Raw genomic sequence first — 26756 nt, forward strand, 5'->3', positions numbered from 1 at the left:
CATATGCTTGTTTTTTTTCATGTGGCTTATGAGTGTCAAAATCAGCTACTTACGCAGTTCTCTGCACCGTACTCATTACTTATTAAGTAAGTAGTAAGGATGTAATTAGTTATGTGTACACCATTATATATGTATTGCCTAATCATTACTCGGTAATGCATGAAGTAATTACATGTGGTTACCAAATTTTTGCTGGGTAATTCCGAATTCTGTTCGACTTGCGTGAGGTATTATTTTTCTTCATTAGTTCTTTATTAAAAGGGATTTTCTTTCTCTGTTGAGTTTATTTTATTTGCCAATTTATTAATTGGTCTTTTTCAGAACTTCAAGAATCTACTAATTGTTACTATTTTTTCGATAACATGAAGGATAAATTGTTATCGTAGTAAAACCTTTGTAGATCCTTGCAGGATCTTTTGGTGCTGGAACTTTTTCACCGCATTTTCGTTATGAGGCCACATGGTATTGGCGTGGTATTTTGTTGGTTATAGCCCATACATAAGTAAATATGTTTCAATTTGACATTTGGTGTAACTTTTTACTTACTAAATGTTGCTGAAACAATATTTCAGCAACTTTTCCTTTATACAACTGTCAAAATTCGAAACATTTGTAATAATTATTACAAATTATCGAGTACGTAGACAGTCATATACAAGGTGTTGAAGATTAATTTAGTACTAATTATAGTTGGAATATCATACAAAAGACTTAGATTTTGTAATTAAAAAAACAGCACATTAAATTTTATATACATCCACGTACCCTGTTTGTATTTTATATTTTTTTATTTATTTCAACATATTTTATTTGTGCAGGAATTGGCGGTCCGTTGTATACAACGAAATGTGAAAGCTTTCTTGGCTGTTCGAGATTGGCCATGGTGGCGACTATTGGTACGTGTCACTCCTTTGTTAAATGTCCATCGTACCGAAGAACAATTAAAGTCTGCGAACGAAGAGCTGGTAGCCCTCAGAGCAAAACTAGAAAGAATTGAGAGTGATCGAAATGAATTGAAGACTGAAAATCAAAAGCTCGAAGCTAAGGTAAGTATTAAAAAGTTTTATTCAAGTGTGATATACTCATAATCTTTATATGTATGTATAATAAACATCATAAACGTTGCAACATTGGAAACATTCGACAGATACGTTTTAAATCGTGAATATTAAATACACGTTTATTTTTTGTTTTAAACGCATACAAATTGTCACATACAAAATAAAAATACTTCTTGCTCCTGAAATTTTGAAAAATTCTAAATTAATCTTTGAAGTATTTGCCAAATGTCATTATTTCTAGAAATAATTGATTTTGGTTCCAACTTGATTTGGGGTCCCTAGAAAATTATTTTATACTCTTACACCACTATGTGTCCATCCGTCCATTCTGGTAATCACGCTACAAATAATTCGAGTGAGGATTATTTTGGTGATTTTGGGATAATACGTATTCCTGAATACGTATAAAGTCATCCAGTAAGACCAGCTGATACCCACAATTGCAATAAACATTTTTTGTGTTTTGAAATCGAATAAACCATTAAACCTTACAAAATTATCAGTGATAACATCTTCAGTCTTTTGGCTAACGAGGGCATATATGCTTTGATGCGATTAAAATGATGCCGCATCGAAATAATTGTTTTTGGACCTCAAGAATGTTTGGTCGAAATCCGTTTCGTATGCATGTCTGGTATAACTCTCGAGCGTCGTAATCTTGTCCAAACTTATATCAGGTTTGAAGATGGGCCATATCAGTCCTTCGGTTATCTCCCCAACAAAAGTTCAATAGCAATCTCATGGCAGCGGCTTCTTTCGTACCGGAATGACCCGAAACCAAAGTGTTTCGGCCAGTGATGGCCCAGAGTGTGACATATATGACATAATTTTTCCAGGTATAATATAACATCGACAACGTATTGCAATCCAAAATCAATAGGGTTTCGACAAAAATACAATGATAGACGACTATGTGGTTTCGCAAATATTTTAACTCTGTTGGAAAGGAGGAATTTATTACTTAGTCTAATCTAGGAATGAACCGAAAGGTCTCTAAGATGATGTAAAAAAATGAAGACATGGATTCCATGGGCATTACGACCGACAATTTCCAAATACGCGGAACGAGATCAAATGTGTTCTTCTTTGACACGGCGGTGCCGAAGTTTTTCGGCAATTTACACACATACGACCCGAACGCATTGAAAGAGCGTACTAAAGACCCTGTAGGAAGCATGGGGACATGTGTCGACATGTCACCACTTTGTCTACTATTATGGTGACAAAGTCAACACTTTGTCAACAGGTTGTCAACAATTGATACTTTTACCTTAATAAGAAGAAGCATTGTTTATAGTGAAAACTGATAGCCCAACGAAGCATCTTATTTTTTCTTCATTTTCTTAATTGTTTGGCATAAAATAATGTGTTTTTGTGAAAAATAATAAAATATATAATTTTAATAACAACAAGTATGAACAAAGCAAATTAGGAAAGGAAAATAACAGACAAGTGAAAAAATAGACAATTCTATATAAAAAGGCAGGTTCTGAGGCGGCTGACAACATTTGTGGTGAAACTTCGACTATTAGACATTTTATGGAATTTTTAGAGAAGATGACGAATATTGTCTTGTCTCGCTGGAAATGATGAACGCAACTTACATCTGATATTTGGACACGGCATAATAATGAGTTAGAATGTTGAAGGATTATTTGGCAAAAATTGATTGCGAGATTTTTGCAATGTTTATACGGCTGTAATGTAAGAAAATTTAAGGACATTTTGTTTATTTATGCTTATTTATACATGTTTATTCTTTTCAATTCTTAGATGTTATATCAATATTCAGCGAATCGCCTAATAAAAAGCGAAGTGCAGCAGAAGAAGAAATATTTTAAGCAGATAAATCACACCAATTCTTATGGCCAAGAACCACCAATTCTCAGGCGATGATATTTCTGACAATGAAAACGATATTTTTTATTATTGGTTAGCCTTGAAAACATTGGCTTTATTTACTAATTTTGTGCTTATGTGGAATCTTGGGCTTAGCCCTTTATAAAGATAAAAAGACTGTAATACGCAATTTGCACTTTTTAGTATTTTCATAATTATATGTTATCCTTTAATAAAATATACTACTTAAACAAAAGTATAAGTTCATCGTCTTATAAAACACACTATATAGTCTTTTAATCTATAAAAAGTTTCAAATAGGCCAAAAAAACTTAATAGTGAACAATTTGGTACCAATGTCTCCATATGACCCCTTATGTACTATTGACTCACTACCTCCAATGTCTCTATTGACTCACTACTTCCAATGTCTCTACTGACTTACTACCTCCAATGTCTATACTGACTCACTACCTCCAATGTCAACACATGGTTCCTCAGGAACTACTGACTTACTATTGACATACTAGTTCCATTGTCAGTACTGACTTTCGAATGACACGTTCATACAAAATGTCTATAGGAAATTACATTAGTTGTCTACAGTTTGTCAGTAGTACTGTTGACAATGTCAGTAGTAAGTCAGTATAGATTCACTATTGACATTTCCTACAGGGGAGAGATAATGTTTTGATTTGTTTTTGGTTTGAAGCGTGCGTGCATTAAAACACACTAACACACCATGGTAGAACAAATACAAGGTAAAGTTAATACTACAACAAATACAAACAAGGAAATGTCTATAAATTATTGGAATTTAAAAAACTAATATTTTTTCACATTTGATTGAATATTTTGGAAAACATGAATGAAAACTCGTTAAATTTTCAATTTGAATGTTTCCATATCATTCCACTAAATGCATAATTTCTCGCAGAAAGTAGAATACTTGCAAAAATGTTTCGGGTCGCTGGTAATTTATTGAAAAAAGAGAAAATGTTTCAATCATTTGCTTTTGAAAACAAAAAAGCACATGTTTATTAGGGCTTTATTCTTTTCAAGTTTAACAAAATACCACAAATATTAACAAATATTGTACCGCCTCTATAAGCGATGCTTTAGTGTGCGGCATGTCGTTCGGACCTGGAGGAGGTTACATGTCAATGATATGAAGCCGTCTTTATGGGAAATAGTTTTTTTTTTCTGATGAATAAATTTGTTCTTCAAAAATATATATCCCTAATATACATCGAACATAGAAATAAATACATAAAATGTCGAACGGAATTTGACACTAACACTACAACCCAGTTCAGTCAGCTGGGTATTGCTGCTACCTTTTCTTGTTCTACCATGCTAACACACAGTCATAAGTTGCCAATAATTTGACTACATTCACATTTTGGGGTGTTCTCTTCTTGGTCACCTTTGAACTAGATTAACTGAAAAACACATAAAGTCCGGTCAACCACGTTTGATTTCGTTTCGAAGATATCACCAACAAAACTGTCATCTAAACAGACATGTTTGAGTCCATAGAAAGGGGAAGACGAAAAAGGTGTCGTGTTCCTCAGTGTTGATACATCAGAATCGTAGTCTGCTAATACAATTCCCCTGCAAGCTCAAGCCCAAACAGATCAAGATCAAACACACAGCAATTTGCTTGTTCATTTCTGTGGTATGTTCATTACCTTTCACCGAGGCCACACAAAGACTCCACTTTCTGTGTATCTAGTCATTCGTTTAAAGCTTTTATTTTATGGTTGTTTCCTTCTGATATTATGTTTAGATATCAACAGCTCATGGCTGTACCGCTCATTTCTGATTCAGCTTTATTTTTCAAAGGAATCAACCCTGAATTTAAAAATACCTTTTCCGTCAATTTGGGTCGAACTTGTTTTAATATCACAACTTTTTAAAAGTTTTACGACGTTTACTATTTTTTATACGTTTTATACAGGTAGATGATTGGATGTTTACTACTTTTTGACGGTCGAAAACCTAAAAAATTGCCAAACGGGTCATCCCAGGTTTCTGCCAGCGGCTGTCAACCCAGCGTCAAACATATGCTTCTACGTAGGTTTTATGCTGCTACAACAACAACAACAAAAGTTCAAGGAAGTGGCTGACTTTTGGACCATAGACACAGACATTGATTGAAATATGGACTATATTGGTCCGATGCTTTGGATAACTCCCACATAAAATTCCAAAAAATCCTCAAATCGTTTCTAAATTTTTTTCAATACTTCCTGAGATAATGACCCAAAATCTAAAAAAAAGCAACAACCGTGTTCCCAGGCACCAAGTAAAATGACTGATAAGCACGATAACCCACGAATTGAATATCAAATTTCTTCCAAACGTACATCCAATCCCTAGAAGGTCAAACAAAATCTTTAGGTTCTCACTCACAAAATTTCATAAGCTTTGTTCCAAAACTAAAAAGCTTTTAAAATTTTTACCACTTTTACACATTTTACCCAAAAAAGCGTTCCCGTACACAAAAATGTTGGAAAATGTTCACTTCTCTTTAAACAAAAATTGCGCTGAATGACTCTCTCTTTAAAACTTTTTATACGACGAATTTGGGCGAGTAAAAAAATAGTAACATGGTTGCCTGCGTCTGATTGGCTGATACACCGACTTTGACATTTGTTCCAGTTTTTATACCCTACACCACTATGTGGTAAGGGGTATTATGTGTTAGTGCATTTGTATGTAACATACAAAAGGAAGCGAGATAGACCCATAGTTCCTTCTAGGGATATACATAGAATCACTTTCTGAGTCGATTTATGCATGTCCGTCCGTCCGTCCGTTCGCAACATACAGGTCGCATTTGTTGACCGATTTCGCTTGGGGAATACCCTTTTTTAGCCGTCGGAAGAACGCTATTGCTTTTGGTGAAAATCGGTCCGGATTTGGATATAGCTCCCATATATATTTTCGGCCGATTTCACGTATTTCCTGTACCACAAACGCTATATATGTCCGATTTCGATGAAATTTGGAATGTGTGACTGAATTCAGTCAAGAAATAAATGAGCCAAATTATATCGAAATCGGTTCAGATTTGGATATAGCTCCCATATATATATGTTCGCTCGATTTCACGTATTTGCTGCACCAAACACGCTATATACGTCCGATGTTGATGAAATTTGAAATGTTTGACTGAATTCGGTCTAGAAATAAGTGTGCCAAATTATATCGAAATCGGTTCCGATTTGGATATAGCTCCCATATATATTTTCGGCCGATTTCACGTATTTTCTGTACCAAACACGCTATATATTTCCGATTTCGATGAAATTTGGAATGTGTGACTGAATTCAGTCTAGAAATAAATGTGCCAAATTATATCGAAATCGGTTCAGATTTGGATATAGCACCCATATATATTTTCGGCCGATTTCGTTTTTTTCTGCTCCAAACACGATATATAAGTCGGATTTCAATGATATTTGGAATGTGTGACTGAATTCGGTCTGGAAATAAATGTGCCAAATTATATCAAAATCGGTTAAGATCTGGATATAGCTCCGATTTATATTTTACATATTCACAGTGGTGTAGGGTATCATATAGTCGGCCCCGCCCGACTTTGATCCTTTCCTCACTGGTTTTTTTTGACGTAGTTTCCCTTTTCCGTTCCCGAACTATTTCAAAAACGCACAAAACATTTCCGCAGAGAACGGTGGCTAAAGGACCACGTTTTGATATAACCCCCACATAATGGTACCTCCAGATATTCAATATTTTGAAGATTCATTATCTAACCGAAATATCTAAAATTTGAAAATTTGGTCTCCGTTGGGATTATTAAAAAAATTAGAAATAATAAATATAATTGGAATATATGATACAATAGAATGAAATGATACGAATAACTTTTACTATATTTCCGAACCTTGTTGCCCAAAACTATATGTAGGTATTACATGATCAGCCCCGTTCTTGGCAAAACCAACTGATACTTTCTGACTGAAACATTTGACACTTTGACTGGCATTGACATTAAATTAAGATGTATCTGCCTTCACAGTATTCTAATTTAATAAAAAGTATGTTTGGTATGATAATGTGAAATATGTATATACATACATATGCACACAAACATATATGTATTCATGAACATTGGGCTATACCGAAGCAATAATTACAAAATTAAGAAAAAGAAAAATACAATAATTATGCCAGTCTCAAGTGGGTCTTCCTATTATTATCGCATTGAACAACAACTTTTATTGCATTGGAACTGCTCACGTTTGACCACACACCCTAATACCCACACTTGAATGTACATACATATTGATAATGTGTTGCTAGAAATTATATCGCGATCTATAGGCTACGGATGCACAGATAAACATTCTGCAAATTTAAATTCAAATACATATTTATTTATTCTGCAATAATAAAAAATGATATGTAGCGGACGGTGGCTATTGTTGGCACAATTATTATATTACAAAACAAAATTCTTATACCGGTCAAGGATAAGAACACGTGGAGAATGAAGTTTGAGAAAAGTCTGTATTGAAATGCTAAACAGAAACGCCAAGATGTTGATAATAGGATAGTCACTGTAATTCTAAAATTACAAATGGTCGAAAACTAAATTAAACCAAAACGAACATTTTTTTCTTAGGCAAATATCAAATAGAACATTGCATGGTGGATCCATTTGTATGGAGAAAGTGGCCAAAAATATTTCCCGTGTAAATATCAAGCTAATGCGCAGGTTTACAGCTATGTGCTGCTGTTAAGATTGTTATCCGAAACCATGAGCGTAGCATTTTCATGAATTGTTTTATGCTGTTAATACAAAATGTCTTGAACAGAAGTACCGATTATCTTATGATGCAAAAATAGGCATGGGGAAACAAAACAATCTACAAAACAAGTAAGAACGGATTTATGTTCGGCCGGGCCGAACTTGTTATACACTCCACCACGAGTGGTATAGAAGTAAAATGGAACAATTATTTTCCTTTCGTTTATGAGGAAGACTTAATAATACCAACTTTCAGCAATTTCGGTAAAACAATGTCGCTAACCGTCAAAATACCGAAATTTGGGAGGCACCATTTTATGGTATGGGCAAAACTTCGACCTATACCGACAAATTTCAGGCGAAGGTGTTTAGACTCAAAGAAGACTCTAAATACCAAATTTCCGATATTTAAAATCAAGAGGTACGCTTCTATGGGGGATATAGGAAGACGAGGACCTTTACTGATAATTCTTTTCTGGAACATTTTATAACCCCATGAAAGGCTAAATAACAAATGTCGGTCATTTCGGTGGGATATTGACGTCACATCTTTCACAATTACGGGAGGTACCGTTCTATGGGGGCTATATCGAAACGTGGACCTATATCGAGAATTTCATTTGGAAAGGGTTTTACTTCCAACGTAGACTAAATATCAAATCTCAGCCATTTCGGTGTGTTGTTGTGGCCACAACCTGCAAAATAAGGCTATACCGAAAAATTTCATGTGGAAAGTTTTATACCTAAATGACGACTAAATACCAAATTTCTTTCTAAAATGATGTTTTGTATAACAATTTTGCCGAAACTCACATGAAGTACGACCTTAACCCCAAAATGTGTTTTCAATTTTGCATATTTTCGGAGTTTATTTAAGATATAGAGTTTTCGTGTATTTTAGGACCTATAGTAAAAATTGATGGCGAACAAATTTGTAGAATATTTTGAACACATTCATAGGATAAGGGACCAAAAAGACCCCTTTGTTGACCGTGTGAGGGTTAAAAAATATGATAAATGAAACCAGCGACCCGAAAAACATAAGAACCCCAGATAAGGTCAAAATCAATTAATTATTAGAGTTTTGGGCATGTTTTCGTAAAATTGGCCACTGTACAATGGGTGGAACCACTGTGCATTGGTGAGGTTTTTATTGTGATAGATATTGCAATTTTTTTTTTCAAAATAGCCTGGCTTAATGAAATGTTAAAACAAGAACAATGGGATTAAGCCAGACTATCTTGAAAAACACACAAATATCATATTTTCAATAATTCATCGATTTAGATTTGTTAGATAGGTGTTAAGTTTGTCTAGAAGAGTAAATCACACAATATGATGGTCATTTATAATCCAGTGACACATTAATACATACATTAACGGCTATCTTGTCTGTATTCGTATCATTTTATTTTAGAGATGCGTTTAGATTTTGTGAAAATAAAACATATAAAGAAAACTGACTACAGATTTCTATTAATTCTGTTTAAAGAGACTCGTAAATACATACATATGTATATATTTATTTCAAATTAAAGCTGATTTGGTCGCCACTGTATCCGCTGCGTACTTGTGGAATATATTTTACTATGTCAATATGTGCCCCCAATGATTACTGTAGCCAAGGAAACAACAAAGTGAACATTTAACGGAAAATTAATATATTCTGTACTTGGATAAAAATAGAAATATTGAGTCTGTTGGCTGGCTGTTCAGCTTCTGGCAGTGCGAAAAAAGCGCACAAGCAAACTACCACCATCTATACCATCTGTGTTACTCGTGAACTTCTACAAACGTGAAACCAATGGACAAGATCTTTTTATCCATGAATGGAAATGGTCTTGATAATGCCTACATTTCCAAAGGGAATCGCATCGAATCAATGGATTAATTAGAAAACTGTGAAATCCATTTAATAGAAAAAGAGATATTGGTATACTGGTCATGCGAAATACAGAGAATGAGAGTGTGTGTTTTTTTATTATTTTGTCGTACATTAATTTCAACAAATGTCTTATTCGCAGACTCTTCCAAATTTTGCACATAACCGACGATTGGATTGTTGTCATCTAATGAATCAAATGTCAATGGAACGAATCCTTTGCGAAACTAATCTCTCAGTTTAGATATTTAATTTTCACAACAACAACAAAAACTCAGTAAACCTACTAAATAATTTTCAGTAATAATCAAACCTCAACAACAGGCGTACACTTCAGTTCCATGGTAATTTTTTGCCTTTGGGTGGTTAGAGACACACTTCATCAGCAATATGCCAAATGTCACTCACCTATCGCATAACTCTTTACGTGATGATGTTTTGACCAAATTTATTTTTTAACAAAAGACATGAGAAAAAATACTCAGAATATGCTCTAACCCCCCTCAGCACGCACAAATGGTGCAGCCGCACATAATCTCTCTACAAAGATTGCTGAATTCGAACCATTGATATGAAATTTTCTTAGCAAACTGAAAATTGCCATGATCAGTCATAGTCGAGCAGTAGAGGAAGGAAAACCTCTAAGTGCCGTCGTGAGTGCAAAAACATTCGCAACAAGTGAAAATTCTATAGATGAAAAAGTGATGAAATAAGAGAGTGTTCCTATCGAACCGCGGGGAGAAGTGAAAAGAGAAAATTCACACAAAAAAGTATCGCTTGGCAGAAAATCGATGCGAGCACATTTGAATGATCATTAGAATGCGTTACGTGTAGAATGAAAAAAAGGAGCAGAGAAAAAGAAACGAAAAAATTAAGAAAAAATAAAATGTCGAGCAATTTAAAAATGGAAACGCTTTTATTTTGTCACAGCGAAATTTGATAAAACAACTTTTTACGGACCAAACGAAATTACGAAATTCAAAATTAAACGAAATTTTTAAACTAACAACTAAAACGAATTTACAAACCCCATTTGACCCATATATCTTAATTGGCTAGACAAACATTGATTGACAAACACAGTACCACCCCGTAAGAAATCCCTATGTCACCGCTACACAATGAAGTGGTGGTGCAAGAGGAGCCAAATGGCTCCGAAAACACGAAAATACCGCCAGCAACATTTCAGGACACTACCCCAACACATACACACTCAAAACACAATCATGTTTCCGATATTACTGTAGATAGTGCGGTTGCAGCATCCAACCAACAACAACACACAGTTAACAACAACGTCACATATAGCAATGCACCACCACAACCCCAAACAGAAAATTCGAAATTTTTAGAAAGAGTCTACCTAGCCTTGCGTAGCAGCTCAAGATCCCGTCAAACAACCCCGGTGCCAGCCGAAATACCCAAACCATCGGCGGAGTCCTCCTCATCAAAGAATTCTCTATATATGGGAAATCCAAGTGATCAACACAACTCCCAAAATCCTACATCTGTTCCTTTGTGTCACAATGCCAGCAATTCCTCATTGTCCTCTGTCAATACCAATGCCTCCTCTTGTGTTATGTCACCACCTCCATCACCCCATCCACGTCCACCCAAGCCACCACAGGATCCCAGTCGGTTGCGTAAACAGATAAGGCTTTTGCCTAAAAAGCGAGAGAAAAGTCCTGCCCGGAAAATAACAAATGGTACGGATGGACCGGCGGCATTTTTACGTTCTACCAACTATGACTCGGATGATGGTCTGAGGAGTGCTTCAAAATCATGTAGGGAGATGAGTGAAAATGCTGCGCAGCCTGTTGATGGTGCCATTAATGGTGACACCACAACAGCAACTGCACAACCTTTGGAAGTGAAATTAACGGTTCCTCTTCCCAAATTAGATCCGACACAACGGACTGGTAGTTTGATAAATGGTGTTAACAACTTGAGAAGTTCAGCCGAACGTTTGAGATTGGTAACACGTTCGCCCAGCCCATCGCTATCAGTACGTAGTTCTTCGTCGAGAGCGTCATCGGTATGTTCTAGTATTGGTTCGCGCAGCTCAATGTCGCGCCTGCAAACTCCTCCACGTCGTATTTTTCCACAAACCTATGTTGCTGGAGATCCATTGGATGCCTATGAAATGAGGCATTTGGAACAATCGCCAGTGGTATTTGATGGTAATCTGTCGTTTGTGCTGGGCTGCAATAGACAACCTATTCGCCAATCACTGCGACCATCACCATCATTTGAGGAGCCACGTACCGCGTCAGCAGTGTTGAGTGAAAAAATTCAAAACTTCCTTAAGCGAACCGATCACGTGCAAGAAGAGTGGGTGGCCCATGGAAGAAGAAGTCGTGCCAACAGTTCCAGCAGCCGTGCTACACCCACAAACTCCCACTATGATGACACATACGATACAATAAATCTTATTGAGAGGCAGAGGGAACGCAACAGCATGGAGCGCTGTCCGTCGGTGGGACGATCGAAATCTTCACAAAATATCCTGACAAAGGCTTTCCAAATGACGAAAGCAATGCCAAGGATATCCAACTCAAGATCTAATTCAATGGCACGAGAGCTTTCCGAGAACGAGGATGATGACGATAATCGAACAATCAAGGAGGAAAGTGATAACGAAATGGACAAGGTATGATTACTATCGTGTTACCATTGTTGTCTCATTAAAGGTGTTCCCTTTTGATGTCCTCAAAGTACATAATTTGTTTATGCTCGCTTCCAAGTGTACATTTGTCAGTCGTTCGCGTTTGTGTCGATCCGCTCGATACACATATGTATGTATGTTCGTTGTGTTCTTAATATGTTTTTGACATTGAATATTTGTTGTAGCCATAAATTCTTCATGGAATATTTATTTATAGTTCTGTTTCGAATGACCAACAAAATAAGGCCATCAACAAAATATTCGTTAATGAATCATAAGAAGTATCATCTAAGAAGGCGGGATGGCGAATTTCCTTTGATTTTTTGTTATTTCTGTATTGTTTATCTCACCTGTGCCGGCGCCTCCATTTATTTATTTTTTGTTGTTTTGTATTAGTTATATAAAAATGTCCATATTTTCCGTTACAGTTATCTGAAATGGCAGTGGACTTAGCAGAGGAACGCTCAACCGCCAATATGGCCACTGAACGCCTTGAAGGGGAGACCGCCGAACGTTTACGTCTTGAAAAGGAGCTTTCCGAAAAGGAAAACAAACTCAAGAAGCTACAAGAGTCAACCGAGAAATTAGAAATGGAATTAATTTGTGCTAAATCCGATTTAAATGGCATCTCCGAAGAGGAGGATATTGACAACGATGAAAACGGCTCAGCCGGCGGTGTCTACAAACTGAAATATGAACGGGTAGCAAAGGAATTAGAATTTACAAAGCGTCGTCTTCAAACCCAACATGAGCATGATTTGGAGCAATTGATTGGTTTGAAGAAACAACTCGAAAAGAAGGTATGTACATACCGACCGAAACCTATGGCCTGTTTCACTAAGACGATTCCAATACAAATTGGTTCGAATCACTACTAAACTTCTGTGTTTTAAATCTTTAGTAGTAATTGCAACGAATTTGGATTCGAATCGTCTTATTGAAACAGGACATTGGTGTTGGAAAGTTGCATCACCTCATAACATTATTACAATCTTACAGCTTAACGATGCGTATGAAGAAGTTGAAGAGCAACGTCAAGTGGTTGGTCAATGGAAGCGCAAAGCGCAGAAAATGACCAATGAAATGAATGACCTGCGCATGTTGTTAGAGGAGCAGAATGCCCGTAATAACTTATTGGAGAAAAAACAAAGGAAATTTGATTCCGAATGTCAAGCACTACAGGTAGGGAGGAGGAGTATATAAGCATTGTTTGTGTTTCAATATAACGTGCCTATCTTTTTTTGTATTTATTTTACAGGACACTGCCAGACAAGAACGTCAAGCCAAAGATCGTTTGGCAAGAGAAAAGGATATTCTTATTGCAGAGAAATTTACTCTGGAGCAATCATTGGCAGTAAGTACAACCACATATACTAAAATAACAAGTTTTAGTTTAATAAACATATTGAAAGCAAAACGTAATAAAAATTATTCCTCATATCCTTGTCAGTAAAGTTGCCAAAGACACCATATATGTACCTAAAGTGCAAAAATTCTAAGGATCTTAGCTGAAATGTTTCCAAAACAGTAGGAATGGTACGAGGATCACTAAAAAACCTTCTGGCTTGGCAACACACAGTGTCGCCAGGCGTAATTTGACATTTTTTTTTCGAAAGTTTGATAGTTTTTAGCCTAAGAGTACTTAGCACAGTTTGACATACGACCATGTGTTGGGTTGTTTACAGTGGCTTGATTGAGTCACCTCCAAAACATGGTTTTTGAACGTTTTTACAGCATCTTCAGGCGATTGCTGTTATTTTTCAGGTTCATACGCATAGTTCCATGATTCGTCACCTGGATCGTATTTTTCGAAGTTTCATGCACCGATTGACAGGTGATCCAACGAGAAAAATGTTAGTTGGTGGAATAAATGCCCAATGATGCCTCTATCTCACGGTATATAGCACTCCGTTCTTGCATTATCCGTTCACACACGGCTTAACTTTTTCTGGCACAACGGGGGTTTTTGGACGACCCTCACGAACTTCGTTTTTTGGCAAGTGTGGGCCACGATTGAATTCATTAAACCAGTTTTTCATAGTGCTATCGGATGGTCCTTTCTCGACATACAAAAATTTAATTTGATCGATGCACTCCTGCCGTGAATATTCACGTCGGAAGTTTGAAAAACTATCGGACGAAAATGTTCACAAGTACATTCCATTTTTTTGCAAAGCGATTTTTTCAAGTCACTGTAACCAACTCAACACATGGTCGTATGTGAAACTGTCCTGAGTACGCTTAAGCAAAAACTGTCAAACTTTCCAAAAAAAAAAATGTAAAATGACTGCGTGTTGCCTAGGCCAGTATGTTTTTTAGTGACCCTCGTAGAAACGTGCCCACCAAATTTAGTTTTTTTTTTTGCAAAATTAATACCGATATTTCCTTGGTATGTAACGCAAATAAAAATTTCATTTCTTTGGTGACTTATTGTGAAATTTAATGGAGAACATTTTTGTCTTTGACATCATTCTTCTCAAATACATTTTGCATCTATTCTAAACGACGTGGGAGAAGCCAAAAAATGGGACAAGAAATTTCGAAATTAGTTAAACCAAATTATTATTGCATACTTTAGGGAGTTGTAATTTTGTTTTGTAATAAAAAATCCCTATTTGCATGAATTCACGGGTTTTGAATTAGGTACGTTTACTTACTTAACTCACCTAATTCAACAACCGTGCATTAATTAATGGATTTTTTAAGTGAATGGAGACAAACGTTATTGTTTGGTGTACTGATAAGCACATTTTCTTCAAAATGTGATATAAGCATATTTTAATTATTAGGCAAATATGTATGTACATGGGCTACGAAGTTTATATCCTTAAAAATAAAACTATGAATAAATATACACCAACTGAAGATAACCTTTAGACGACAAAAATTCTCTGGAAATGTTTCCCAAATTACACTGGAGGTTGTAAATTTAGTCGCAACCGGTGATATTTGCTTAATGTGAATTCGTTTACCTTACATGTCAGGTTATTATCTAGTAAAAGTCCGTTATTAATGATTTAAAAGTACAAAATTATATGGTTTTGTTACTACTCGGTAATCTCGACCAGTCGAAATCATGATAATTCGATGAAAAAGATCGGATTTTTACTGAACTAATGCAAAAGAACCAGTGAAATAATTATTTCACATGGAACCACTTCCATTTAATTTTTCTGGGTGCACAATGAACTGGAACAAAGACATAAATCAAAGACATAAATACAACAAGATAAGACATTTTTTTGCTGTCATTCTTCAGTGAATGGCTTTTCAATTTAACATAATGTTATATTACGATATGGTGATATAACATTTTTTTCTTTTGTACATTTTTACATATTTAATCGAATTTACGGATCCAATTGACATAGAATTATTCTTGAATAGATCCTTGAATTCATAAATTTCGTTTCTGATACCATTACATGAAATGTTCCTCCTTGGTTGCGATTTTGAATTAACTGCAACCTGTTAAGGGTAATGTTTCTATACAAGGTTTCGTAAACATTTTTTTGTTGCATGCATATTGTCTAGTCATAGTTGTATTTATGTCTTTGACTGGAAACTGCTACGGAAAACAAAGCTGAGTGCAACTTTTTGCTTTCCTACAATTTGTATGAGCAGAATTGCGCTTTAATGGGGTTTTTAACAATAGCTGTGTCTTCTTACGTGATAATTAGTAATAATTATTACTAATGTTACAGATTTTGACAGTTGTATAAAGGAAAAGTTGCTGAAAAAATGTTTCAGCAACATTTAGTAAGTAAAAAGACACACCTAATATGATGTAATAATTATTACTAGAAATTAAAATTGACAGCTGTAAAAATGAAAACAAAATGTTTCAGCAACATTTAGTAAGTAAAAAGACACACCTAATATGATACAAAAAATGTTTATGAAACAGTAGGTGTGTCTTTTTACTTACTAAATGTTGCTGAAACATTTTTTTCAGCAACTTTTTTTTGATGGATAAGTTTCTTGGCCACTAGAACCCTAAATGCCAAATTCTATCTAATTCTGTCAGAATATGTAGCGAAAACTTCAAAGTACCTGAAATCGGCCGGAACTGTTATATAGATCCAATACAAAACGTAGGCCGATATAGCCCATATTCGAAATTAACTTACCTGCAAACAAAAGAGGCATCTGTACAAACTTGTAGTGTCCAATCTCAGTTTCTCTAAATTATAAAGTTATTACCACAGACGGACGGACATGCATAGATCGACTCAGAATTTCACTCTGATATACAATATAGGGTCGCAAATTATTTTTTCATTACGTTACAAGCGATAAAAACATAATGTAATAATGCAGTATAACTTTTAACATAAATTGAAGAATCATCGGTTTGGCGATTTCTGACACTTGATTTGGCGATTTAGGTAGAAAAAATCTGACAACCCTGGTACGGAATGTGTCGCTGCTCATAGCTGATGTATAGAAACATCACTCTTAAAGGGTTATGGTCACTTTTTGAGGACAAAAATTACATTTTTCATGAATTTTTTACAAGAAATCTATTAATTTTTTAGCTACTTTCCTTTTTTTTTTGCAAACTATTGCACAGTTTTCTGACAAATGGCCGCATACGAAACACTGTTTTACTAAAGCAGTTTGAGGTGTCAAAGCCAAAATTTCGATTTTAACTAAAAAAAGTGGATAATTTGTTTCGCCATAAATCCGTCAAAATTTTTTTAAAAACAAGTTCCTCGCTTAATTAAGTACAAGCTTTTTATATGTATAATAATCCCACAAAAACGTATAAAGATCAGATCATCCGTTTTCGAGCTACAGTGGGCACCGCATTCCAAAATATCATTTTTAGAAAACCGTGTTTCAAAGTTCACAATGAATTTTCTCTTTCTAACGCTCATATCTCAGGTAATTTTTGTCCGATTGAACATATCGAGTTCCAAACTAAAGTAATTTTTTGAACTAAAAATGCCTAATTTCATGAAATGATTTCATGTGGATCGGAACTTTACACAAAGACATAAATACAACAAGATAAGACATTTTTGCTGTCATTCTTCAGTGAATGGCTTTTCAATTTAACATAATGTTATATTACGATATGGTGATATAACATTTTTTCTTTTATACATTTTTACATATTTAACCGAATTTATGGATCCAATTGACATAGAATTATACTTGAATAGATCCTTGAATTCATAAATTTCGTTTCTGATACCACTACATGAAATGTTCCTCCTTGGTTACGATTTTGAATTAACTGCAACATGTTAACGGTAATGTTTCTATACATAGTTTCGTAAACATTTTTTTGTTGCATGCATTTGTCTGGTCTTTATTACTTTATGTCTTTGCTTTACAATACTATTTACAAGAAATATTTTCAAGAATTTTTTTCAATGAAATCACTCTAGTGTGGACCGGGACTATGTAACGAAATCTTAACATTACAGTTATAGGATTACCTAACATTAGCTGTGTCTCTTTACGTGATAATATGTCTGTCTACGTACTCGATAATTTGTAATAATTATGACAAATGTTTCGAATTTTGACAGTTGTATAAAGGAAAAGTTGCTGAAAAATGTGTTTCAGCAACATTTAGTAAGTAAAAAGACACACCGATTAGGTTTGTCCTCGTACTTACTAAATGTTGCTGAAACACATTTTTAGCAACTTTTCCTTTATACAACTGTCAAAATTTGTAATTGTAATAATTATTACAATTTATCGAGTACGCAGACACGCATATTATGTTACATATAAATGTCCCATCCAAGCAAGGACTACAATAGATCGGCCATTCTAAGTACTGTTAACTTTTGACAACCAACATAACAGATTTTACATTATTGTGATTTCAGTATTTTTTCTTGTATTTTAAATCACAATAATAGCTTTGTTCCAGAAGTAAAGAGTTTTTACAATCGTTGACATTTGTTCCAGTTTTTTACGTTTTTTTGCATTTGTTCGATCCCGTACTTTTTGAATAAAGTTGTAAGAGCATCTCATTTTTCACAGTACGCTTTTTGTTACTTTTACCCATGGTACAATAAAGTAGAGGTAAGACAGGTATGAAAATTGCTAAAAATACAACTCTGCAGCCATGGCTTAAAACGTCAAATGGCATGTTACAATAATAAAGGTAGATATATCTGCATAGTTAGCCCGTTTTACAAAAACATATGTTATGTTAAAAGTACCAAATAGAGTAAAAAATAAAAATTACTATAGCTAGGCTCCAGAATATTGTTGCTAGAAAAGTGTTAAAAAATTAGTAAATGTTGTACCCAAACATATGACAGTGAAAAAGAAAATGCCATTCTAGCCACTCACATCACATACCAGCGAAACGATCATAGCATATTGGTTGGGTGTGTGGGACTTCGCCAGATATGTATAACTTTTTCAATGCAAACTCCTTAGGTCATGATAGCTTAATTAAGTCAATTAAATATACTTTTTATCATTGTGCCCCTAACAATATGGGCCAAATTATATGTAAAATCCATTTAGATGAACGAGGAATAAATACATGCATTTTCTGAGAAAAGTTTGGAGCTAACGGTTTTTGTTAAAAAAAAATAAAAATAAAGATTGACAACTGAGCATGAAACAGCCTTTAGTGTGAATACTTTTGTCCGGTAGTGTATATGCATAACAAGAAAACAAGAACCAGCCGCCAGATTTACAACTGGCTTACTTGCTTGCATATCCCATACATAGTTTATGATTTGTTCTCATAACAAGCGGCAGATAGGCACTACCAAACAGTTGTTGTTTGTTCCTCTTTTCCTTTCATCCACGTTCAGCAAGAGCAAAAGATACGTCTGTCCGTCGGTCGGTCGTTCTGCTGCATTATATGTATGGTGCGATAAACGTTGTAGGAACATACCTACACACATACGTACATCCAAACGTACGTAGCATGTTCGATGTTCGTACAATTCTTGAAGTTAGTTCTGCTGTCCATAACAACTTACTCTCATTCTTCCTCGAGCATTCTTTCAGTTTAGTTATGTATTTTAAAGACTTAGTTGTACTGCGTAAAGCGGACGAAAGATTATGATTTTCCATTAGCTAAGCAGCAAGTTAGTCTGCGAATTACGGATTTTTTTATTTTTTAATAGTTGATCTGGAAACAAAACGATATTTTGATGTGCTAATTATTAAAAAAAGACGAAAAAGGAGTAAAATATTAGAAAATTTGGCTAAAAACTTCAGTGTTTAGTTACCTGATAAACAACTGTGCTGTGCGTTTGATGATCGTTTACCAGCGAAGACAATGAGTCTCCGTTATACTACATGTGCTGCATTGTTGCAAGTATGTTGTCTATGTCTATACAGCGTATTCTTTAGGAATAGTATGTACGATTTACCTACATACATACAGACATTACTTATGGTTAAACGTGTGCGTATCTATGTATTTTCCTTATATAAAAACACACACAGTGAGGCACATTCTTGTTTATTAGTTTTGTGAATTAGTGAAAACATCATATTTTTAATTAATTTCGTTCTGCAAAGAAGAAGGGCAAAGGCAGAAGAAAGAAACGGCACATAACTTAGTTCGTGGATCCATTATAGAATGCCCTGAAATGATTTTTTTTATTATCATTCCATTTTCTTTGAAGAGTAAATAAACGTCGTAATAAAAATATTTAACTGTTGTATTCTAAATAGATTATTTATGTGTAGTTTACGTTTACACCATGTATGTGGGTATATACGTACAGTTGAACAACTTTAAAAGGTTTATGGAGTTGACCTATTCTAACATTTATGCTTTCCTATTTTTGTAGGACACTCGACTTGAGCTTGATCTCAAGGAGGAGAAGTTGGCTTCATTACAACGTGAACTGGAGGAGATGACCTTTGGCGGTGGCACCGAAGAAGAGATCGCCCAATTGAGACGCTCCAAGAATGAATTGGATCGCAGAGTGAAGGAGCAGGAGGAGGAATTAGATGAAATGGCGGGTCAAGTGCAATTACTGGAACAAGCTAAATTACGCTTGGAAATGACTTTGGAAACGATGCGCAAGGAAGCACGCAGAGAGGCTCAGCAAAGAGACGAAGAACTAGAGGAGGCACGCGGTTGTGCTTATAAGAAAATCAAAGGTACACGAATCTTTTATTCGAAATTTAAATTTAATTAAAATGTATCTCCTTTCAGCTCTTGAATGTCAACTGGAAACGGAGCATGAAGAAAGAACATTGCTGTTGAGAGAGAAACATGAACTCGAGAGGCGGTTAGCTTCAATGGAAGATCAAGATAGGGTCGATCGCCAAGCTGAAGAGGCTGCCAATCAAAAACTACGCCGTGATTTACGCAAATACAAAGCGCTGCTTAAAGATGCTCACGCTCAATTGGAAAGATTGAAGGCAGATACGCCTGGTAAAACATTGATTAGGCAATTGCGTAACCAACTTGAAGACGCCGAATCAGCCCGAACACTGGCCATGAAAGCTCGACAAACAGCTGAAGCAGAACTGGCCGAAATGCAGGCCATGTACGAGGAATCTAACAGAGCCCGCAACGAGGCTGAAGATCGTGCAACGGCTGCCCAGCGGGAAAGAGGCGAACTGCAGGCCCAAATTGAGGAGAATGAGGAAGAGTTGGCCGAACTCATGAAGAAGTACAGCGCAACCGTTAAACAGCTTAACACCGAACAAATTGCTGCATCAGAATACGAGTTTAAACTATCGGAGTTAGAGGCAGAGCGCAATAGTCTCAAAGAACAAGTAAGCGAGTTACAACACAGGCTGGAAAATATCGAAAATCTAGCAGATCCATCGGCAGCAATGAACTCCAAACGGTAAGTGTTATAACAATAACCATATATCGAACAACTTGTGATGTGTTTCGTTTCCTGCAGTTTGGAGTTGCGCTCGAAAGAGCTGGAATCCCGTTTGGATTTGGAACAGGCTACAAGATCGCGCCTTGAAGTCCAGGTGAATCGTCACAAAGAAGCAATAGAAAGACTACAAAATGAATTATCACAATCAAAGGTCAGAGAGATGCAGGCCCAAGAAGCACTCAAGAAATCACAAAAAAGCTTGCGAGAATTACGCGAAGAATTCCATGCCGTTTCAGGCAGGGAACAGGAGTCGATGGCGAAACGCAAAGACTTGGAAAAGAAAGTAGAACAAGTGGAAGCGGAGGCGTCGGCTTTGAAAAATGATCTCCGACTAGCCCTACAGCGTATAGCCGATCTACAACAGGCCATGGAAGAGGGTGATGAAGACTTGTCGGATAGGTAAATGACTCACATTGTTGTTTCTGAAATTTGACATATGAATGTTTATAAAAAATATATTTTCTTTATGTAGTGAGGATTCTCGCAGTTCGGATGGCTCCATTAGCGACTTAGAGGAACGCCTTAAGCCCATTCAAACACGAAGACAATCTCTGCAAAAACACAATGGTGGTCCTACTGTCAGCACCACAACCACATTAGTGCGTGAGAAATCAGAGAATAGTCCCAGGTAGGTGTTGGGCAACTTCATATGGAACTTTATCAAAGTTGCTAGTTGCCAGCACTTAGAGGCCATAGATTAAACATGCGCTTTATGTTTTCACAAAAGCTAAATTACAGCCAGCCAGTCAGTCAGTCAGCCAACCTCATCAATCAATAACACCAACAAAAACACATTTTGACCCGACATTAAACCCAAACTAATTTGGACAAATACTTGTGGACAAGCGGTACAAAAGACGACATTCTGCTTAGCTAGCCCTGCCTTTTTATTCCGCTTTTCACAATGCATTGCCAATTGTACCAACGAAAAAGTTGTATTTTATTTGTTGTAGAATCACATTGACTTCACCATCCTCGCCCCACATACATAAGCAGGCTCTTTTGGCCTCTAAGTTACCCGAAGATCATCCCACACAGACTTCGCTAATCAAGAGAAAGAATCTTTTAAAAGTGTCTACCTAGGGTACAGCATATGGTACCCCACCATAGGCACAAGAAGAGTAATTGGTTGTAAAGAATCTTGCGAAACAAGATCACACTAGAGCGGCACAATTTTTCCATACCTTTCATACTTATTCGTAGTGGATCAATAAGGATATAAGTAAACATTTATAACGAGTGAACATGGCAAAGGATAATTGCCGCTAAGACACCCCAATCATTCAATAACACCACCACCTACGAACATGTAACTTTGGTTAAATCTCCACATAAAATACACAAAAATATATAAATAAATTAAATTAATCAATATTTTTTTACCACGAAAACCCATTTGAAATTTCAGCCTTCGATACTGAATGGAGGGAAGAAATATGGAGAATAGCCACTACCCAAAATATACACAAACGTCGAATAAGGTTTATAATGCTTTAATTTCGTATACATAATATATATTTATTCATAAGACAAGGTTGCATTGTGTTTTTGTTTTCCCGTTTATTTTTATTTGTATCCTCTTTTATTTTGTTTCTTTTCTGCTTTAGTTCAATTGATATTTTATTTTCAAAACGATTTGTTTTCTTGTGTAATCTATGTATATTATTATTATTATTTTTAATGTTTATAGTTTTTTTATTTATAAATAACCATTATTTTAAAAACTTATTTATTATATGAAAAATAAAAACAAAAATTAATATGAATTCTAAACAAAAAATATAACATACGAAGAAATAAATAATTGTTTGATTTAATTACCATTTTTTGTTTGTTATTATTACGATTTTTATTATTATGTCTGATTGCCAATTCTGGATTCAGGATCGGTAGCCGATACACATAAAAAATAGTTATTAAATTATTATGCTTTTTTACATACAAAAATTAGTCGATATGAAAAGTATTTATAATAACTCATAATAGATAAATATTACCTAACAAACTTAACCAATCACATCCTATATATCTTGAAATTCTTATGTTCCATTAAATAATACAACGTTCATATACACACATACATATAGCATATTTGTCATTAAAAGAAATTTAACAAAACCAAACGAAAAGAAAAAAATGCAAAATTAACTGTCATACGAAATCCTAAATCGATTTTTTACCTTTTTAACTCATTGTATTACAAAAATAGCAAAAACTAAAAACATACACATTCGTATCATCATCCATCGTCATAAACGAAGCATCATTTTATCGCGAAAATATATATTGTTATTAACTCGAAACAATAAATCGTATAACTTTGTTTTCTTTATTATTATTATTCTCTGGTTCTGTAAGTAGCAACATCAGTTGTACCAAATTGTCTGTCTCTTTACTTGCCCAATATTACTGGACATACTTATGTACATATTTTCCCTTCCATAACCTCTAACAAGTTCTCTGCCACAAAAGAAAAAGTCTACAATCATTTTAAATCAAAAGGCGATTATGTCTTACTACATGTTTTTACGTTACACTATGCGATTGTAAAGAAGTCATGATTTTTCATGGACATGGTGCAACGAATTTTTTATATAGAAGGCTGATATAGATTAACAGGAAGTTTAACAGAAAGACACCACTGTAAAACACACAATAGTTTACACACTATATTATATATAATGGATACTTTACACGATATGTTATTTTACATATCGCTCATTTACTCAAAGAGTGACACATTTCAAAAAATCAAGTTTCGAGAAAAACGCGTTTAAGTTGTCGATTGAAATTTGACTTCCCAACTTAAAAAGATTATTACACAACAACTAAAATAACTAGTTGGACCATATTTTGGATAGAACTAGCCAGATATCATTGCTAAATTTCTGTGCAAGATCAAGCATGACTTGAAGTGTTTTAGTGCTTCATAAATGCAAAAAACTTTTTTGATGATTTATGCCAAACTCCTAGAAAATAATCTGTAACTCGTTGAGCTTTAGAGATATCAACTTGAAAATTTGACACAAGATAAAGTAGAAGTCGTAGAAAAAATAGAAATTGTTAACTCAAAAAACCCATTTTTTGAGTTATGCCACTCTTTGAGTAAATTGCGTATACATATTCAACCCAATCATAAACATCATCTCACCGTGAGTTTTCTCACAGAAAAGTAAGAAAAGTAGCTATCATAAATGACAAGGTGAGTTGAACAAAAAAATGTAATTATGGGCATTTTTTATAGAAAAAAATCGACTAAAACAAATATTTTGCATTTGTAATGGTGATTTAATAAATACATTTGAATTTGTGTTTTACGTTGAAATTAACAAATAAAAAACAATTAGAAATTCTTTTGGCAACTATGCATGTTCATCCGTATATTAATGAAGCAAGGAAGACTTCAATCGAGTTTGGCGTAATTTGGAGGCGGAGTTGAAGTTGGCCAACATTTTTCAGATATGGGAAGTGTTTCAGAATCATAGGATGTCAACAGGAATGGAAGAGGGCCCAATCAGGATCAACCTCTTTCTAGAATTGTTGTTCCTCGATTGAACAACCTTCGCCCATTCTTTTTGCAAGACAGTGACCTCAAAAGATCCAAATCATTTAGGATGGAATCTTAAATAACCCAGTGGAATGCTATCTTAACCAACACCTTGGCATGGCATCACTAACGCTCTGACATGCCATATGCCCGAACACAAAGTCACAACAGGAAGTATTAGATTCATAAAGTAAGATATAAATATGTATATAAAAATAAAAACATAACAAAAAGAAAGATAACATTATATTATTCTTATTGAAATTGTATTTAAAATTCATGAAATTGGTTCAAATGTTGAACAAAGGAATTGAATTGTACTTAGCATTCTTAGAATTGGTCATAATGCTGGAGAAAAGATCGGATGTTTCATGTATTGTATTATTAACAATTCTGAAATTCCTTCAAAGGCTGAAAATGGGATATTTCACAACTTCATTTGAACCAATGCAAAAGATCCAGTGAAATATTGGCATCGCATGCAACTACTTCCACAAAATTTTGCTTGGTTTTCTTTGTATCGTTTGTCGTTTCGGCCATCATCCAAAATGCAATATTAAACATTTTCATTTCTTGTTGCCATTTAATGACCTCTAAACGATATTTGTTCACATTTTTTGCAAATAGTAGAGATTTTGTTTTTATAAATTTATTTGTGTTGTTGGCTGCTTTAAAGACACCGCCAGTATCCACACAAGATTACATTTGACAAAACATAAATGCCACAAGTTTTTCTGGATAAAGCTCAAAAGATTTTTTGGTTACTATTCGACAACGCACATGTCAAGCGTTGGCCCAACACAGCGCCATTTTGCAAACTTAATTCTAAAGCCCATATGCGTAGTCTCTACATAAAAATTCAGGTTAGCTTAGTTAATATATCATGAACTCATTGAAGAAATGAAGCACAATTCCACGGTGGTGCTCCCACAAACACATGTATGGAAATTCAGATTAGTTCAGGAAACTCGTTTCAAGAAAACACCAACTGTCACAAGTGCTTTTTTGGATAAAGCTTGATTTTTAGGTTACTACTCGACAACGCACATGCCAAGCTTTGGCTTAACACAGCGCCATTTTGTAACTTATGGGCCGATTCCGTACAGCGAGGCGAGTCGTGTCGCGTTGCCAGTTGCAATTTTTCCATTACGTACGGCAAAAGTCGCACGACGACGTAAAATTTTGTCGCCGTAATGTTCATTTTCCGGCGACAACAAATTAGCTGTCGCCGTTCATTTTTACTAACGAATAAAAATAAAATAAAAAAAAAAATAAAAATAACTTGTTATCGACGATTATTTTTTATCGCTGTACGTAGGGCATTTTTTAAATTTTGTCATAGAGACGTTAAACGACGCGACATGACTCGCCTCGCTGTACGGAATCGGCCCATTAATTTTAAAGCCCGTAGGCGTAGTCTCCACATTGAAATTGCAGAAATTCTTCGGGTGTAAATAAAAAATTTTTACATATCTGTGAAAAAAACAGCTGTTACATATGTTGCCACATATCAAACATTTATTAATTATTTTATCAATTACTAAAGGTAGAGTTACATTAGGCAAATATTTGCTCCAGCGACCGGCATTGTGCGCTTACTGAAAGCAAGTTAGCATAAATTCAATGTATAATTAACACTCACTTGATCTCAGTAAGCGCACAATGCCGGTCACTGGAGCAAATATTTGCCTAATGTGACCTTACCTTAAGTATTTTTAAAGTGGATTGTTGGTAACAAATATTTTTCGTTTTAGAAATATTTATTTAATTTAAAATAAAGTAGTGCTTTATAAAAAAAATATGATTATTGTAAAATTATTCGTAAATAAAATAACGGTATGGCAACACAAATTATATTCTCAAGGGTTCACAAAATGCGGCACTATTTTCAATTTTCCAACTTGTGAAGCCTTCTTCACTTTTTACGCTCTCCCTTGTCATTTGTGATAGGTCTAGAAGTGAGCTGCAACTCACTCGTGAGAAGTCCCTACGTGAGTATTCATGATCGCTATGATTTTATACAAAAAGTGACAACCCATATGTAAAAAACACATCGTGTATTAGTGCGGTTACACTATAGTGTATAGAGTCTATAGAGTTTTTTGGCGGGTTAACCCACTTGTGGAGGATTTATTTGAC

General features: G+C 35.0%; 1 protein-coding gene across 50 annotated transcripts in view; it reads left to right on the plus strand.

The window, feature by feature from the left end:
• Mhcl (Myosin heavy chain-like) overlaps positions 1-22893 on the plus strand; it is a 120166-nt gene extending 97273 nt beyond the window's left edge. For 6 of the 50 annotated variants that reach the window (XM_073959001.1, XM_073959010.1, XM_073959038.1 and 3 more), the window contains 9 exons: positions 819-1046; positions 12656-13027; positions 13227-13409; positions 13486-13581; positions 20015-20330; positions 20386-21028; positions 21089-21469; positions 21543-21698; positions 22024-22893. In XM_073959001.1, the coding sequence (XP_073815102.1) occupies positions 819-1046; positions 12656-13027; positions 13227-13409; positions 13486-13581; positions 20015-20330; positions 20386-21028; positions 21089-21469; positions 21543-21698; positions 22024-22153 (2505 nt within the window). In that variant the 3' untranslated portion in view covers positions 22154-22893. Of the gene's footprint in view, positions 1-818; positions 1047-9302; positions 12213-12655; positions 13028-13226; positions 13410-13485; positions 13582-20014; positions 20331-20385; positions 21029-21088; positions 21470-21542; positions 21699-22023 lie in introns of those variants that run through there. The other 44 variants (XM_073959316.1, XM_073959353.1, XM_073959424.1 and 41 more) reach the window with 44 other exon arrangements.
• Positions 22894-26756: the final 3863 nt, after the last annotated feature.

The sequence above is a fragment of the Musca autumnalis genome, unplaced genomic scaffold (genome assembly GCF_047663935.1).
Source record: "Musca autumnalis isolate F117 unplaced genomic scaffold, ASM4766393v1 scaffold_1, whole genome shotgun sequence".
Taxonomy (NCBI): Eukaryota; Metazoa; Arthropoda; class Insecta; order Diptera; family Muscidae; genus Musca; species Musca autumnalis.